This window comes from Marmota flaviventris, chromosome 2, assembly GCF_047511675.1.
Source record: "Marmota flaviventris isolate mMarFla1 chromosome 2, mMarFla1.hap1, whole genome shotgun sequence".
Lineage (NCBI taxonomy): Eukaryota > Metazoa > Chordata > Mammalia > Rodentia > Sciuridae > Marmota > Marmota flaviventris.
The window spans coordinates 114,453,185-114,472,591 of NC_092499.1; the positions used below are offsets into that span (position 1 = coordinate 114,453,185).

A 19,407-nucleotide genomic window follows, 5' to 3' on the forward strand; every position below is an offset into this window, starting at 1 on the left:
AGCACTCTCTTCCCCAAACTAAATCAACAATATCTGAGAATACCTTAATATCCATCTTTTAAATGTCTTTCAACAGCAACAGGGTATGAAATCAATTTATGCACCCAAACCAGCACATTTTCTTTTTAATGCTGTATATGCATGTTAGTGCTAAACATATATTATTAGGATCAAGATATTTGGATGCTACTGATCTAATTCAACACCCCCACTTTAGATGTGGAGAAAACAAGAGGTTGAAGAACTTGTCCAACTTAGTTAATAGCAAAGCTGAAAACAGCACTCAAGTCTTTAATAGTTCTCTGGTAATTTCCTCACCAAACCGGAATCTCCAAAAGTAAATACCTCTGGGAAACACGGCCTGGACTTTAATCCACATCAGAGTAATAGTAGAGTAAGCTGATCTTTTAGATCTGCTCCCTGGAGCAAGTTTTGGTAAAGGAAATGATAGGAAAAAGCAGGGGGCAGTCATGAAGCTAAAATAAAATCAATTTGGGGAAAAACACATGGATTGCAGGGCACGATACAGAGCAGGGATTAGAGTGCAGGAAAAAAGACATTTTACCTTATTTAGGACTTTGAATTACCAATACCATCAGGACAACTGCTTGTATACAAGAAGGCTACTATCATGTCTTGGAAGGTAGCTCAGGGCCATGGGTGCTTTGCTCATCTAGTTTCAACCAATTTCATTAAATTGAATAACAGACGCCTTCACAAATCTCCATCCCTGCCAGACTCTTTAATGAAAACATCATTGTTGGGCATTTAGTATTTGCCAAATAGTTACATTCCAATGTAACATAAGATTCTGAGTCAGCTCCACATTTCTCCACCTGCCTGTGAAAGGGAGGCAGTGTTGCCGTGCGCTAGGTACTGGTGGAACATAGGTCCTAAAGACCAGAATGCTAGCTAGTCCTGCAGGGGTGAGCAGGCCACAATGGAGATGTAGTAGCAAATGTCTCTAATAGTGCCCCTTCTGCACACCAAAGTGAGGAGCTGCCTCTTAAACGAAGTCAGGCCAAAGTTGTACCAAGTTCATTCAACCAAGGCCCAGTCTCCACTGAGCAATAGCTTTTGGTTCTTTTCTGAAATGACTACACCAAGACAGAGAGGACAGAATAGCAAGCAGACATCTCATGAGTGTTGTGCACAATTTCCAGAAAAAAAATCAACAGCCCCAAGACTAGAAGAAAATTACCTTGAGAGGCTGGTGGTGCAGCAGCAGCACAGAGAGGAAACTGGGTCTGTGTTTTGCCATCTTTAAAGTACAGGATGCCCTTACTGGAATGAGGATTTGTCCCCTTGAATTTACTTCCTCCTCCCATCAGCCTGGCATCTTCTATCCATTCCTTCTCAGTACCTCAGGCACAAGAGGCTGGTGGGAAAAATAAGGGCTCTGAAACCCAAGCTAGGATCCCAAGATGACTTGTGGTTTTCAGCAATCTGTCCTGAGCCTGATTGCCAGTCACTGGGACTCAAACCTCGAATCTTTGCAGTGCAAAGTTCCTTCCACCTGTCTCTGGGAATCTTGACAAAGAGTGGTACTTGGACAACTTCTCATGCTCAAACTAGCTCAGGGCACATACAAAAGGTCTTGGAAAGATCCACATATATGACTCTCCATATGTTTAAAGAAATAAGCACCAGATCCCTGGGGTCACCCCCTCAATCTATTAAGCCAGATTTCTGCAAAGGGCTAGATAACAAACTTAATCAGGAAGCAAAATTAAAAAAGACTATACACAGGCACTTTTATAACAAGCGTGAAAACAAATTTCCACAATTCCTTTATTGATAAAATTCAAAATATATTAGATTCAATTTTTTTTTGGGGGGGGGGGGACACAGTTCTGCTAATGAGACAGGTACAATTGGGAGGGTAGATAACATTTTGCTTAACTGGGATTCAAAGTCAGTGCTCCTTATCATAAAACTGATTTCAATGTTTACATGTACAAATTATTCTTAGCTCATGGCAGTTATTAAACCAGGCAGCTCAGCTGTGGTTTGGTGACCCCATGGTAAACCTATATCCAGGGGTAGAGTTTGGGAAATCTGCATTTGCTCTCCAAATGATTCTGGTAATAAACAATGTTTGGGTCCCAAAGGACTACACAACGCTCAAAGTTGTTGTCCACCTAACCTCTGGTTTTATAGTGGAGCACCAAGCTCTGCTGTCTGCCACAATTTAACCTTTCCAAACCCTAGATGATTCATCCTGACAGCCAGATGATGCTGCACTGCTTGGCCTACCCTTAAGGGGTTGTTGGGAGGATTAAGTGAGATGATCCATGAGGTGTTATTAGTATACTGTCCCAGATACTAAGGACATACCAATTCTGTTCATGCATTACATGCAAGATCCCATATAAGCCACTGCCTAAGAGTGGCTCCTGCTTATCTTGTTACCTAAAATGTGTCCCCTGACACCTAAAATGCCAGATTCATTTGAGCCTAAGTAGATGTGACGTGCTAAACCAAATTCTGTATGGCTTCGCTTAAAATGTCAATGCATAGGGCCTATGGTTGAACACCCCCTCATACCCAGTATCTAGAACCAGGAGACTACGGTCTTCATTTCAATACCTCAGTAACAAGAAACTCACTCTTCATAAGGTGGCACCATTCCAAAGCTGGAGAAGAAAAAGCTCTTCCCCATAGTGCCTTACCCCAACACACACACACACACACATAAAATACGGTGCTTCAAGGGAGGCTATAGAAGGTTGAGGTTGAGTACTGACTAGCTGACTTTGAGTCCTGATTCTGACACTTATTAGTCACATGATAACTGCTCTCTGCTTCAATTTCCTTAAGCATAATGTAAAGATAACAAAGTATCTATCTCATAGTGCTGTTGTGGGGATAGATTAATTGCTACCTCTAATCCACTTAGCAATGTGTCAGACCCAGCATGGGGGGTATATAAACATAAGCTATTGTTATTGTTCTTATTCTAAACTAAGAAGAAACCCAAGTTATGCCTCACTGCACCCCAATATCTTTCTGAGAATAACATTATCATATACTGAGCACCTACTGAGGGCTAGATCAAACCAATTTTGCCACTTACTGATTAAACAGGATTACAATTCCATTTTACAAGAAATCAAACTTCAGAAAGGTGGGTAACTGCTCCTCCAACCTCAATGTCAGGGGATTCAAACCCAGGTCTCTGCGGTTCCAAAGCCCAGCTTAATTTCATCATGGATCCTCCAGAATCAAACTGCCATCATCAACAGCACCAGTAACAAAATTCAACTGATCACAACTATAAGGAGATCTCAATTTTCTGCCTATGAATCCGAGATTAGCCTGCATACACTGGAGTTAATATCGAGCTACTTAGACCCAATTAGGCAGTATATAGTCAGCTTGGAAAACATCATGCGATGTACTCCAAAGGTCAAAGCTGGCTTCCAGGGCAGCTCTTGCCAGACACTGCCATGAAAGTTAGTATCTAGGCAGACATCAGAGTCTACGTTGCTTTTTTAAAAGTCTCAGAGACAACAGCATTGGAAGATATAAACTGCCTGGGCTTCAACAGCCCGAGAAAGGCAGTTTACTTTTTGCAAAACAAACCTTACTCTTCTTTCGGTTTAGGGTTATGTTTGGTATGGTAGCTAACTTCATTATCCTGGCAAAAATGAGGGGAGGAAAAAGAGCGAGGGGGCTCTGCCAACCGGGAGGGTGCTGCGACACCCACCTGAAACACGCAGCTCGACCTACCTTCCCGGAGAGCCCAGCCCCGGAGGGCGTTTCCCCAGCGCATCCCCGACACCTCGTCCCTCCCGGGTAAGAGGCTGCTTGCTGTCCTTGGCTTCAGTCAGGGCCACTAGAGTCGCGCGCTCAAAACCCTCCCGCCCGCCAAAAGAAACCTCATGTTTAATTTCCCCTCACCCTATCACTTCCGCTGAAGGAGCTAACGCCAGGACGATCGGTTCGTCCTCAAGGCCACATTTAACTACGTCTAGAACGCCTGCCTGCAGGAGGAACAGCGAAATACCAGAGAAGAGGGCGGGGGACAGGGAGCCCGACTGGGTGTGTGTGGTGGGGGGGGCTCGGAAGAGGATCGTCGCCCTGCGACGCTCCAGCAGACCTCAGGCAGTGGGCGGGGGGTAGAAACCCCCAGAGGCGAGCAGAGCACAACGGGGGTCCCTGGAGCCAGCTCCCCAAGCCAGAGGCCGTCGGGGCAATGGCGCAAGACTCCGCTCTCCCCCCCCCCCCCCAGCGACAACAGCCACGGTGACAAAATGGCAGCCCGGCGCCCGGCAGTCGTGCCACAGGCGCGCAGGGCCCTGGCGACTGCCCCCGCCCCCCAATAACGCCTCGGCGTCCTCGAGCTCGGCCCCGGGCGGGCCTGGCCGTTAAAATACTGATCACAAATAAAACACCTGGAGCTCGGAGCCAGCTCGGGAAGCCGCAGGCCGCCGGCGTACCCTCCCGGCCCGCGCGCCCGCCGCCCAGCCGCCGCTCCGCGCCGCATGGAGCCGGAGCCCGAGCCCGAATTCCGAGCCCCGCGCCGCGCGCCGGCCGAGCCATGGGGGAGGGGCGGGGCGGCCGCGAGAGACCCGGGAAACATGGCTGCTCGTCCTAGTTCGGCGTCGCGGCGTGGCTACCAGCCCCCGGATCCGAGTTGGGAGAGGTGCCAAAGGTGGGTGTGTGGGGGCCCGGGTGGGAGCGCGGCGGGGAGGGGCGCAGGGGGCGCTCTCCGGGAGCTATTCGTCTTAAAAACGTTTATTTTTAAAAAACAGTTCCTCCTCCCCCACCCCTTTTGTCCCTCTTTCGCGAGCTTTCTCTCCCTCCCCCCCAAATGTGCAGAAAGTGCCCCCTCCCCCGCCACCCGCGCCCCACCCCGCCTCGAGGCAGGGGGCAGGCGTGTGGGCCGGGGACTCGGAGGCGAGGGGGCGAAGCGTGAGAAATCGCTCCCAGTTCGGCGCGGAGCGCTCCCCTCCCCCAGCACACACTCGGGGAAGTTTAAAGAGCCGGTTCGACCCGCTTTCGACGTCGCTCCCAGTTGGCCAGCAGCGCTGGTCAGGTTGGTCCGGCCACCGCGCCTCCACACCCACCGGCCACGACCCCGGCCCCCTACTTGGCGCCCTTCCCCCTCCGCACAGGGGGCTTCCGGAAAGTACGCGGGAAGACCGCGGCTCGAGCCCCCTCCCCCATCACCACACCCAGCCCCCCAAAGCTCGGGCCCGGGGTCCCAGCCGGGAAGAAGCGGGCTGCCGGCAAATTGTTCGCGGAAACTCCTGCCTTCTGTGGCGGCACCCCTTCCTCCCCGCCCTGCGCGCCATAAGGCACTCGCACGTCTACAGTCCACAGCTGCGTTATGATGGGGGTGGGGGGACAAAAAGGATCTTGTTTTCAAAAGTCTCACTCAGGTTTGGGGGAGGAACTAGGGAAAAGAGGAAGCCAGGCCTGCCTTCGCCAAGGACTCGGGTCTAACACGCTGAGGGGCGACAAGTCGGTGCTGCCCGGACTCCCAACTCCGCGCAACCCCGGGCACCGAGGCGAGGCTGGACGCGGGGTCTTCCTGCCTGCGCGCCCCTGGTGCCCCCGAGGGCCCAGAGGGGAGTCAGCTAGCGTCTCCGCCCCAGGCCCAGGGGTTTCCTCCGCTGAGCGCCAACTCGCAGAAAACACTGGTGTTTTAAGGGGAAGAGGGAAACAAATAAAAACGAGTGTTCAAGTTACCCAGCCTCACCTTCCTCCTCGGAGGTGGGCTTTCGCCCGAGCCTTCTAGTTCCCACCCGTGTAAGTTTCCTCGGGCCGGACTCCCGCCGCTGCCCAATCAATAACGGCGACGGGAGGGCAAACTCCCATCCAGAAGCTGCGCGTCTGCCATGCCCGCATAAATGTGGACCCAGCCAATATCCACCCCGGGCACCGGCTCTGGGCAGCTCGCGTCCTGACAAAGTTTCTCGTGCCCATTTATTAACCAAGTGCCGAATGGCTGCCAGGGAGCCCACCCGGGAGAAGGACGGGCCAGGGGCTAGTGCTGAGGGGCACCAGGGCCCAAAGGCTGGCATCTTAGGAGGGAGCTGGGCGAGGGGGACCGGGACGTAGCCTTTGGGCAACTTGCACTAACGATCGCTCGGGGTGGGGAGGCGCGGGGATTATCTGTGCCTTTGCACGTTCGAAATTCCCTCCCCCTCCCTCCAATTTATCCTCCCTTCGTTAGGAAAGGAAGAAACATCAGCATCTGGCCCAAAGGTGGGGTGGAAAGAGTGAGGGAGAAAGAGGAGGAGAGGAAGGAAGGCAGAGAAAGGGAGGGAGGGAGAGAAAGGGCGCGTTCACGAACACTACAAAGTTACAAATATGGCTCCCCCGTCTCTCGCCTCATCACTGCAAAGAAATGAAGACGCACTTTAAACTCGAGCCATTCCCAACTCCACTGCAGCCCCCTCCCCACGCGCTTTCCCTGGGGGCCTCGGCCCACATTTATCAGAAACTAAACTGGACTCGCGAAACCCAAAACTTATTGTGTGCGCGAGCGAGGGAGAAAGGGAGGGGGCAGGCGCGGGAGGGGGCGGAAGGAGGGGGATACATGTATAAAATATAACACCCCCCCTTTTTGTTGTTAAATCCAGGAGGCAGCCCCTCTCCTCCTCCTCCTCCCTCCTCCCTCGTTAATCTTTCCCCCAGACGAAGTCATGGGAGCAGGGAACCCCAAGGGCTATTTCGCCCCATTCTCTCCGACCCAAACGCGTGCGCCTGCTGGCCCCCGATGGGTGCACACTCGCACGCACACACTCGAACCCACACTCGCACACGCGGGAGCACACGCACAGGTAGTCACACACCAAGGGCAGCGGCGGCGGCAGCCGGAACATGCTCGGATGGCATTGCAACCCCCAATCTTGCAATTCATTTGCAGTCCGACCCCCAAGCCTACACCTCCGGGTCGCCCTCCTCAAAAAAAAAGTGCCTCCCCCCAATACGCGCGCGCGCGCGTACACACACACACACACACACACACACACATACACACACACACACAAAGTAGGAGAATGGACCGACGGAGATATTTTTGGCAAATGCTCACATCAGAGGGCGTCCTGTTCCGCAGCTCTAAATGGATCCGTTTGTCCATGTCCATCTCTCGCGCTCTCTCTCTGCAGAGGATCCCGCGCCGGCGGAATTCAATCAATAAACCCCGAACCCACGGCCGCGCGTTTTAGGACTTTGAAGGCTCAACCAGCTCCGCTCGGTTCTCGAGCCCCCAGCACCCGCGGCGCACACTAACCTGATCACCATGGAGGCGGGATCTGCGGCTTCGCGGATGAGGGGCAGCAGCTTGAGCCAATCGCTGCTGAGAGTCTCCGGGCAACAGCCAATTGTGGCGGCATTGGGGGGGGGAAGGGTCCAATGGGCGGGCTGCGCAGCCGGCCAGGGAGGCTCAGCCATTTGGTTGTGGTGCCGGAGACGGACCCCTTTAGGCTTCGGGGCGGCTGAGGAGCGCGGCGGCTGCTCGGTGGCTGAGCCAGCGGGGTGGGCGGAATGGCGGGGGAAGGGAAGGTGATTGCACCTCGAGGGCTCCGCTGCCCGGCCTCGCCTACCCGCCGCCACCTCAGTGTTTGGCCGGGGGCGGGGCCGCAGGTGTATTATACAAGGGGGAGGCGCGGCCGGAGGGGTCGGGTTAGGGTCCCCGCCCGGCTGAGGGCTTGGTGGGCTGCCCTGGGCCTGCCCGCGCTGTAGGCGGGAGCTGCGGAAGGAGGCGGGCGGAGTGAGGTCTGGGGGCAGCTGGCGGGCTGATGAAAGGCCCAGGAAAGAGGGGGAGGGGTCAAGGGTGCAGTGGGGGAGGGGCTGGTCGTCTTCGGGGTCCGGCGGGTCTAGCTGGGGGAGTGTGGCTGACCCCACTCCGCAGAGACCTACCCCACGGGTGCAGCTTACAGCCCGCGCACCCCTTCCCCCCGTCCTCGTCCTGGTCGCCGCCATCGCCGCCTCTTGAATAAATAAGTAAATAAGAGCAAGATGCTTCCACCTTTGGATGACTTACCGCTCGGTCTTGACCCTCTCTCCGCCGAGGGCATTTAATTTCGTTGTCAGATAAGGCCCGCTTAAAAGGAGTGATCGCCAAAGTCACTCAGGATCTCGTTTAGGCAATAAATGAATGAAGACCACGGATTAAGAACTGTTGCTGAATGTATGGAATATTAAAAAGGAGAAAAGGAAGGTGCTAGTAACTCTTAGTTTTATGGGCCAAACATAATTTATGGGCTTCATAGGTCTAGTGAAAGGGAACGGCGCACAGTTTATTCTAATAGTCCACCTGAGTCATTTGGTTCCATCTGAGTTGCCAAGGAGACTCTAATTGGAGTATTTTCTCCAGGTTTTTCGGTTTACCATTTTTTTTTGGGGGGGGGGGGTGTTGCTTTGTTTTTTAAAGTCCTAATTTCCTTTGGGTTGCCGCTTCTTAATGGCCAACCCTGGGACCTGGTTTGTGTGCTAAATTGGCTGCCTGTGCTGTTAATAAATCAAGGGGATTGTTATCAACAAGGACAGATAACATCTTTACCTTCGTATGCCATACAACTGTTATTTTAGTGTCTTTCTACAGGTCTACACTTTCCCTACACACCGAGGTACTTTTTTCTTTTTAGACCCATTGTGTTTAATTTTCAGGGTCATGGGTTCAAGGGAGAGATAAACTTGTATGTATGTATGCATGTTACAAATTTAAAATATGGTTACATAACACTGATACAGTGTCGATCTCAAACAAAAAGTTTAGGAGGAAATAAAGAGCTACAGAACATAAATAAAACAGAATCCTTACACTGGGGAAGAATCTGTAGTAACTAATAATTGCAAGCTGATGAAACTGCAACTAAGCATTTTATTCAGTAAATTCAGGTAAAATAATGAATTTGAAAATTGACAAATGTTTGAGTAGCTGGGAAATGCAAAATAAAAATTAAAAGTCGTTGTTTTATTTCATCTAAGTATAAATAGGATGATTTCTTGGATTAGCTGACATCTCATCCTCAGATATTGTTAATTTTGATAAAGACTATTTGTGTAGTTGAAAATTTTTAATTGTATTCCCTTCTTTTAAAACAAGAGGGAATTACCTCTTTGCCATTGAGTCAGTTGTTATTTCTGGATATGATGTTTAAGATGGTTTTAATGACAGAGCTCTTCATCAGAAACACTTTAAGTCAATATGGTGTGTGAAATCCCTACAATACAAGAATCCTAAAGTTTTTCAGGATAAATGCTCATCTTCAACCTAAACTTTTAATCACAGTTGAGACCACACTGCTGGCAACATGATGTGAGACAGTGCTTTTCCAGAGGAGTAATCCCTTTAAAGCCAACCAATCAAGTGCACATATGTGCAGGCTTCCAACATTGCTAAACAGAAGCAAAGAGCTCACATTGGTGTACCAGGAGTGAAGAGAATGACTTGGAAGCCCAAACCCTCATTAAGAACATTGTATGGAAACAAAATTGTAAAAAAAATATCATAAACTGATCACCAAATCAAAATATTAAATCTAACTTGTTTTAGAAGCATCTTTATACATTTTGATAACAGCTTTTGTATTAGTGTTAGAAAATTTGAAAGAAGGCTTCCTTAAATGTCAATCATTACAGAAGCTGAACCATCAAAAGTATTTTTTGCCTCAGGAGGCTGAGGCAGGAGGATTGCGAGTTCAAAGTCAGCCTCAGCAAAAGCAAAGCACTAAGCAACTGAGACCCTGGGTCTAAATAAAATACAAAATAAGGATGGGGTTGTGGCTCAGTGGTCAAGTGCTTCTGATCAAGTTCCCACCTACCCACCCCCTGCCACAAAATTATTTTTTGAGTACTGACCATTTTCTAACATATTTTGAAAGAAGAAATTTTCTTGTTTATTCCTAAGAAAGTTTCAATATGATTTTTTGTCTATTTTTTATTATCAAAAGGAAATAGTAATATAGCTTAGCTAAAGTTAACTGATTGTCCTAACAAGACTTGACTAAACAAAAAAAAAGTGCTCTTAAATTTACAGTTTTTAAATTAAATTTTATTGCATACTATGGTAGTCAACAAATGTCCTGAGTGAGTCTACATTTTAAAAAATATAGTAAGAAAAGAAGCCCTATATCAAGGAATCTTGGTAGAATTTTGATATGTAATAGGAACAGGTGGAGTTCCTCAATGAGTGATCCTATATAGATTATAGAAGGTTAGATTATAAAAGATACAGTCTCTAACTTCTGAAATGGCTTGATTTCCACTGAGGAGAATAAATGAGATACAATTCAAAATTTTTAATCCCTAGAGAAAAAGATGGCTTTCAAGTAAGGAAATGTTCCAAAATGTTTTCTATCAAGAATCATTCCAGACAAATGAGCAGCTCATTTTGTTCTCAAAGACACAAGCAATGTGTGTTCTTAGTCTCTTTTGATATGTGTTGAAAAGTACTCTTTTATAAATATGGACATTATTGCTACTGCCATTTTAGATGGTTTTTTCTTGTTTGGTCTCTAAAGATGGAGACCCTTTGGTTAGCAACTTTCTCATAAGTCAAGCTAATGTATTCACAGTTCAGCTTTTTATTCTTCAATTGAAGCACATATACTGGAGCCTAGCCATAGTACTCTTTCACCTACACTATGGATCTGCTGCTTGGACCCCAAAGACAATGATATGGAAAGACTCCAGCTTAATTATACTCTCTTTTGTCTCCTATATAAATAGCTTTTAGAAATGTAGATTATTCTTTTGAAATCCATGGTAACAAATGTGAATACTATGAATTTTGATTTGAAGAGCAAAGGAATGTTGAGACCCAGCATCTAAAAAGTTATTCCTAATTTTCTTTTCCTTAATAAAATATTTAACGTTTTTTAAAAAAACATATTGATTGAATAGTTACCATATCAATAGATTGGTCTTAGAGAAAAGACAGTTAGATGAAGATGTCCATAATATGTGACTTTAAAAATTAAGCTAATCATAGAAATCTTAAAAGCAGAATAAAGGTGGTTTATTTTGAAAGAGAAAAAAAAAAAAAAAACCTATCACCTGTACACTTGTTTTGAATCACTAAAAATTCTGAGTCAGCTCCTTAAATATATTTATTAAAAATAATTTGGAGGTAGCAATAAGAGGAAAATTTGTTTACTGTTTACCAGGAATAAAACCAGAGGTATAGGTCTTATTTTTAGTATTAAGATATAGCTGTATAAAAAAAAAATGCCTTAAAGATAAATAATGGAATGAGGAGCCATAGAATAAGAATGTGACTAAAGACAATTTAGATTGAAAAAAAAGCAATTAATTTAGAGTGTACGAATTTGTTTTAATTCATCTGGGGTTGTATTGCACCTCTATAAAGAAAGGGTACTAAATATATTAGGATAGAAGGGTAGAGATCAGACTTTATAAGAATTTCCAATGTATTTGCTATTTGCAAATGATATTCATAATCTTTAGCATACATGCAAAATTGTCCTCTCAGATTCTTTGCTTTGTAATGGCAGTTGTTATTTGTTCTTACATATATTGATCTATTTTCAAACATATATTCTACAATTCTTCATGAATTAGAGATCAGTTTGTTGCATTCTGAGAAGTTAGTAAATTTTTATTGTATTTCTAGTCAAATGTTGAGTTCCTTTGGAAGAGTATGCCCCACCTTAAACTTTCTCTGGAAATTCTGGATTCTAGCACTTTTAACGTAAATATTTTTAATTTATTTGCATATGACCAAATGAGATAGCCTTGGTAGGTATTTGAGGACTCTTACCCAGCAGAGGAACATGTTTTACTCTGCTAGATTGGTGTTCTGGCCCAATAATTTACCTGAACTCATTCTACATAAATTCTTGTGTTTGAGAATTATATGACTTTCACATATATTTACTTACTCAAAGGCAATTTTAATAAATGTGATAAATAGGCTGGGATGTAGCTCAGTGGAGGAACACTTGCCTCATATGCACAAAGCCCTGGGTTCAATCCCCAGTATCACAAAAAAAAAAAAAAAAAAAAAGGAAAAGAGTCCAAAGGAAAAGAAACAAAGTGTGACAAATACTTTTCCCTCAGCTGGCCAACTCACTATGTCTGAGCTGATGTGAGAAAGTACTGCTGAGGGTAAAGCCGAAGAGCAGGCAAGTTCAGGATGCAAGTGTGTGAACATGTGTGACAAGCACGTTGACCATAGTATCATGTTACTTTTTATAATAGCTAAAGAAAGGAAGAATATATTCATATGCCCACGAAAAAGGCCAGAGAGGGTATGTACCCAAACAAAATGTTTTTTTAAATTGTTTTTACAGTGGTTTTATTATGGGTGATGAAGTTATAATTTGGGGGGGGGGTTGCTTTTCTTAATTTTTGAAGTGTTCTGGTTGATAAATAATTTTTTTTTCAAAAGAAAAACAGTTGTTTTTAATGGAAAAACCTAGGTGTAGCTGATGTCTGTGTTAGTCATAATTCTTGGATGAAAACAACAGAAATTTACCCCGACTGATAAGCAGAAAGCAGTTTTTAAATAAGGCTACCACAGAACCAAAGAACAAGGTCCAAAAAATGAGCAGTAAATGGAATGCTGGGCACCCTGGAGCACAGCCAAGAGGACACTATAGGATACTCTGCAGAGACCCCCACCAGAGAAGTCATCTCTAAGCGGTGTACAGCCCGCCACACCAACCCTACTGCTGCAAATGCATCCTGCATTTTTGTGTCACTCCCTTAAGGTTTGAAGCCCTTAGCAAGAATATTTGCAGATGGTCCAGCTGTCAGAGAAAAAGATTATGTGCCCCCTTTAGTTTCCACAGTGGGATGTGTAACCCTGCCTCCTAGCTATTCTAGGATTCTGCCCAAAGAATGTTCTGATGCTAGGAGACCAAAGCAAAAAATTCCACAAAAGTGATCTAATTCAGTATCACTGTGAAAGTTTTCTAATGATCCCTATTACCCCCACCTCAGCTTCTCTCCTGATTGCTACTACTTACTAGAGAGACTACACCACTTACCTAGGAACAACCTAAAGCAGAGCTAATATATGGAATCCTAATGTTTTTTTTGAAGGTATCCCTTTCCCAGTCCTATGTCAGAATAAACAATATATTGGTGTGAATGGAATACTTATCAAAGCAGAGCTGTTGATAACCATAAGACTTTGAGGAAAATATCCCCAGTAAAGATATTTGATCTTAAATTGAAAATAATTTAGTCTTAAGGGGTAATCAAAAGATAGGAATAACCAACTTGTTATATTTCATGCATAAAATATAAATATCAAGTGATGTATTACTGAAAATGAATTCCTATGTGCTACTCTAAGTACACAATTCAGGCTCAAATGCAGAACTCGGCTAAAGTGTATGAGATTTACAGTCAAAGTCTTTGGAAGTAGATGAGTAGTCCTAGGCTAAGTAAGAGTTACAGGAAGGATGCAGTCACTTTGGAACCATTTTGAAGAAAAAATACTGATAGTAAAAGAAATTCAGGACAACAAACACATAAAAGAGGAACATATTCCTAGAAACAAAGATGAAGGTCATCAAGGATATGCTTATAGAAAACATATCAACACTGGAATAGTTTCCTCTCTCCCACCATTTCAGGTCAGTTAGCTGAGATTGCTTTTCAGCTAGAAAAAAAAAATCATATCCTTTCAAGGACTCTAAACAATGTTATAGGAGTTCAACAGTTTTATGTTTCTATTAAAGCATGGCATAACTGTTACATGAATAGAAGTTCTTTTTAAGTGCCCATAACTACTTTCCAGAGGAGCAGTGCTAAAGATTCTATTCATTGATATACAAAATGTTCTTCATCACCAAGTGTCTTATGGAGTAGAATTTAACTGTTTTCTCAGATTATTTAATGCAAATTATGTCAGACTGCTAATTGTTCAACAAAATCCATTTCCTCTTCTTCCTGAACACAAAGTTTGGCAGTGCTTCCCAGTTGCCAATGCAGTTATATGTGTTCATGTGACTGAGTCCTAGCAAGTAAAGTGTGAGTAAAAATGTGTTGCACTTCAAGGCCCCAAATCACCCATGCTTGCCAGTTGAGATGGATATGACAGAATGACCTTAGAAATCATGAGGTGGAAACTCTCTCAGCCTGTGTCCCTTAGGAGAGCCATCTCACCAGTTTATTAACATATCCATCAAGAGAGCAACTGTGACCAAGACAGAAACTTTCATGGTGCTGTGCCATTACACACTTGGTCTATTTGTTACTGTAGCTTCTGCTAACTAATACACTAATAAACTTATTTATTTAACCTTTGTTTTCCTTCCATTTGCAATCTTATGGATAAATTGTAAATTTGAATACTGTTGAATCTGCAATGTATTGCTTTGAATTACAGGCTTAAAGCATCACAAAACAAAATATAATCTAATGAAAATATTAAATAACACATACTTAATGAAGACAGTTCTAAGGGAGTCTATAGAAATGACATGTAAATATAGCTACCATAAAATTAGTGCTTGGCTCATAGAAGTATAAAATAAATGTCTATTATCTTATTAATAAATGATTCCTCCTAATGAGTTCTAGACTAACAATTTAGTAGCTTGGTTGCTTGTTGGACATTTCTAAATAGCTGTCCTGCAGGGACATCCACATGATATTTCCAAAACTAATCTTCCTTACCAGCCTCTGCCCACTCTGCCTCCACCAGACTATGATCCTCCCAATTTCCCTCTTTTTATCAGTGGCACCCTTAAAATTGTCCTTCATTGACTCCCATAGCCAAATGGTTGTTCCTATTTTTTAAAACTTGTTCTTTTTTAGACATACATGACAGTAGAGCATATTTTGACATAGTACACATACATGGTGCATAAATTATTCTAATTAAGATCCCATTCTTGTGATTATACAGGATGTGGAGTTTCACTGGTGATGTATTCATATATGAACAGAGGAAAGTGATGTCCAATTCAGTCTACTGTATTTCCTATTCCCATTGTCCCCTTCCTTCCTTCCCCTTTGTCTAATCTAATGAACTTCTATTCTTCTTCTAATTTCCCTCCCAGTATCTTTCCTCCTTTCAGCCCCCTTTTTATCACTGTACCTAAGACTATTCACATTATTTCCAATCTCCCCCATGTCCAAATCCCTACCCTGTGCTAGTAGTTCCTAGGTTTCTGGTTTTCTCACCTGTGGTATTTCAGAAAAGGGTTTGAGGACCAATATGGGATTGCCAACTTTAAATTTTGCCAGACAAAAACATTCTTTTAAAAAAAAAAAAATCTATGACAGATTGGACACAGTGGCACATGCCTGTAAATCCCAGCTACTTAGGAGGTTGAAGGCAGGAGGATCACAAGTATCACTCATTTTTCTATAGACATTTTAAGGTTTTTATTTGTTTATTTTTCAGTGTTAGGAATCAAACCTAACACTGTGTGTGTGCTGGGCAGGTCTCGTGTGTGCTGGGCAGGCACTCGACAGCTGAGTCACACCCTAACCTTATATTTTTTTCTGTGGACTATTTAAACAATGGTAATAATGTGTAAGGTACTCAACTTCAGAATACAGGACAATCTTTTAGATTAAATAAACAATTTTACAAGAACTTATTACATTGTCAAAGATCAGATGATTGGAAGCTCTCATGTGGCATTGACCCTCAGGTCTCAATATTTTCTCTCACAGCCAGATGGATACTCCTGAGCTCCAGTTACAGTGCTTTTCTGATCAACAATAGGTCCCCTCTGGCTTATTCTCCATCTGGCATTAAGTTCCCAAAAGGGAGACCCCACACAATAACTGCTCTGCTTTGAATGTGTCTCCCCAAAGTTCATGTGTTGGAAACAATCCCCAAATTAATGTGTTTATGGGGACCCATGGGAAGATGGGATCTTTGGGTTGTTATTAGGATTAGATGAGGTCATCAGGGTAGGGCCCCTTGATTGGATTAGTGGCTTTATAAAAGAGGGAGAGAGGCCCTAGCTACCATGCTAGCTCTTTCTTATCTTGTAGTGTCCTCTGCCATCTTATGATGCAGTGAGAAGTCCCCACAGACCCTGTGTAGTTGCCAGAATTATGTTTTGGACTTCCTGGCCTCCAGAACCATGAGCTAAATAAACTTTCATTCTTTGAAAATCACCAAGTCTTGGGTATTTTATTACAGACACAAAAAACAGACTGACACTACCTTCCCAATATTATTTCTAATTTCCAGGCAAACTGGGCTTCTATTATTCTATTTCCTTTTCTTTGACTATGTGATTCTTCTATCTTGTACACTCTATCCTTTTGTTTCTCCCAATAGTCAAAATTCTACCTAAAATTTAAGACCAAATTTGATGCCACTGCCTTCTTGAAAACTTTGATTCATTCTACTCACACAAATAAAATCATCCCTCTCCTTGAACTTTCCTAACACTGTAGTGGAGCAAGTGGCTGCTTACTTGCATGATTATGTTTATTTACCCCTCCCAAAAAATTAAAATAAATCCTTGAATATAAGAACAATGATTTTTATCACCCCTCCATTATTTGAACATTAAATATTCAATATATGTTTAATGATATAATATATGTTTTGGCCATAATAAGCCCAATTTTAAAAGTACCTCACAGATTCTCAGCACTCCCCCCCCCACACACACACACACATGCATGTACTTTAGAAACTTTTTAATAACTTTATCTTCAATGTCAAGTGAATAGCAATAAAGTATTAGGGAATCAGGGTTTGCTAAAAACTTCTTTGTTCCTTCTAACATGAGGGAAACAAAAATAAATTCTGGTTCTAAGACTATAAAACAGCTTTTCTACCATGAAAATTTCAATTTAGGCTCCTACCCAGGAATTGTCTTATTTTATTTTAGTTTCCTACTTCATATTTGAATTCTTTTAAGGTAATTTGTAGGAGAAACAGGAATTATAGGACTCCTTAACTTTAATCTAATTTTATGTGTATGCCCATTTTCGTGAAGGTACCTAATTTTTATTCCTTTAGTTTTTCACATTCATCAAAAAACAAGAAGGAGCTGGGCACAGGGAACATTCCTGTATGGAAGGCTCAGGCAGGAGGATCATTAGTTCAAAAGCAGCCTGGACAACTGAGGTGGAAACTCTCTTGCCAGGTCCAGGGTCTTTCTGTAAACAGCATGGGTCAAAATAAAAAATTAAAAGATCTGGGATATAGCTGAGTGGTAAGCACCCCTGGGTTCAATCTCCAGTACCGAAAACAAAACAAAACAAAAAACAAACGCAAGGAGGAATGAGATGACAAGGCTTATCTATTCCACTCTTAATTAACATTTGAAAAAAATCTGAGCATTTGTACTTTCATGCTGTCTTTGACCCCCCAAAATAGTCTATTAATCTGAAAATCAATTTGTGAATTTATTATTTTTTGATATGTGGAAGTTATTTTCTTTTCTTAATGCAGTAGATAGACATACAATCAATAATCAATATTATTCCCTAGAATGTGCAATATATACATTATTCACATTAAAAAATTAAGAATGGAAAACCTCATATGCAGGAACTATTTTAAAACATTCACCTAATTTTTTATTTTTTTGGTGGTGCTGGGGATTGAACCCAGGGCCTTGTGCATGCTGGGCAAGCACTCTACCAACTGATCTATAGCCCCGGCCCCATATATCTAAATTTTAAATTTGTTTTTGACAATATATACTGCTAGTTTTATAAATCTGAGTGAATATAACATGATACACATTGGCATGAAGTACACATATGGGTCCATTCCAGATGCTTAACACACTATATGAGTTACTTGCTCTTCACTTTGGTCATTGAGATTCCATGTGCTAAGGCATCAGAGTGGATTTGAAAGATACTTTCAGAAGTACTTTTATCACAGTGACACTGTAAAAACTAATGTTTTTTTTTTTTTTTCCTATTTTCCTTTATAGTGAGGGGGCCTTTCCTCTTTAGAAGAAAGAAGACCTTCAAGTTTGTCTTTTGTTGGAATAGTTTGAGCATAACATGCTTATTCTATGGCTAATCCTGTTACTACATAAACTTCCATTCCTTGATTAATTGCTAATTTTGCCTCTCTCATTGCAACAGTTTCCTGAGGTAGAAACTCTCTTGCTAGGTCCAGAGTCTTTCTGTAGACAGCATCCACCTCCTGGTTCTGTCCCTGGCCATCAAAGACTCCCGCAAAGAAGGTGAGCTCCTTGGCCAGGGACATTCTGATGGCATGTGATTATTACTGAGTTCCCCCTCCACCAGGAATAATTGCCAACTTTGTTTTAACAAGGCCCATTTTTGCAGAGGAAGCTGCTACTCCTGTATCACAGTCTTGAGCCAATTTAAGACCACCACCTTGTGCAAGTCCATCTATTGCTGCAGTGGTTGGCAATGGCAGATTGGCAAAGTCATTAATTTCTGCTCTTATTTTGGAGACAAAAGGACCAACTTCACTGGAATTCATTTTGGCCCTTTCCTTAAGGGAAGGGGCACCAACACAGAATATCTCTGGGACTTAACTCCTAATTATTATTGTTCAGACTTTCTTAATCAGATTTTAAAGCATCCCCAGCTTTTGATAACATTTTAATAAGATTTTTACTAAATGAGTTTTTGCTATAAGCTCTACTTATTCCGAGCACTTCGATTCTCATTTTCACTTATGGTGAACATATTATAGGTGCTCCATAAGCATGTGTCAAAATTAAATGATGTGAACAATATGCTATTTCACTCTTCACAACCCTTTTAGTTTTTCCCAACTCTCTGTTGTCTTCCTCCTTGTGCCGCACCTGCAGCTCATCCTTAGTCTCAGCCTCAAAGCTGTTTCCCCTCCCTCAGGAGGGATTCCCAGCAGCTGGTGCCCAGCCCAGGGCCCAGACCGCCCAGCCCAGCCCAGCCCAGCCATGCACAAACCAGACAGCCTCTTCCCCAGGTGGTGCTGGACATGACAAGCAGCCACCAGGCAGGTGTGACCAACCTGCAGGGCGCCCAAAGCCCACAGTGCTGCAGCCTGATATCCAATTTGTGAATGTTAGTTTTAATGTAATTATATGATTGATAGGAAATTTAGCAAAGATTAGGCTGAATGTTTTAGTAAACCCTTAACTGTTTTATGGGAAGCATGAAATAAAGACAAGTCTACAAAAATATAGGACCTTCCCATTTGGAGTCTGAATTTTAGTGAAAGTATATGGTGAGAGGCTCTTTATGTTTAGCCTTACACTACAGCTAGAAAAACATACGAGTTCTTAAATTCATTTCTTAAAAATAAATAAATAAATAAAAATACACACACTTCCAGTTCTAGTTATGGTTGAGGAGCTGGCATTGGACTCACCTTTATGACATAGACACCAATAAAAGGAAAATTATGCAGAACAACAATTTACAGGAACACCGACAGCAACCAAATTGGAATTATTATCCTTCAGGGAAAAGAAGCTTCATATTTTTCCCCAAAAAAAGATGTATCATCCAAGCAGA

General features: G+C 43.4%; 1 protein-coding gene and 1 pseudogene across 4 annotated transcripts in view; both read right to left on the reverse strand.

Annotated features, from left to right (window-relative positions):
- Window positions 1–7,264, reverse strand: part of Anp32a (acidic nuclear phosphoprotein 32 family member A) — a 33,413-nt gene extending 26,149 nt beyond the window's left edge. Inside the window, exon 1 of one of the 4 annotated variants that reach the window (XM_027923975.3) lies at window positions 7,049–7,264. In XM_027923975.3, coding sequence (XP_027779776.1) covers window positions 7,049–7,102 — 54 coding nt within the window. In that variant the 5' untranslated portion in view covers window positions 7,103–7,264. Of the gene's footprint in view, window positions 1–1,201; window positions 1,420–6,806; window positions 6,852–7,048 lie in introns of those variants that run through there. The other 3 variants (XM_027923984.3, XM_071608429.1, XM_027923971.3) reach the window with 3 other exon arrangements.
- A 10,581-nt stretch (window positions 7,265–17,845) lies between these two features.
- Window positions 17,846–18,506, reverse strand: LOC114082888 (methylglutaconyl-CoA hydratase, mitochondrial pseudogene; annotated as a pseudogene).
- Between the last annotated feature and the right edge of the window lie 901 nt (window positions 18,507–19,407).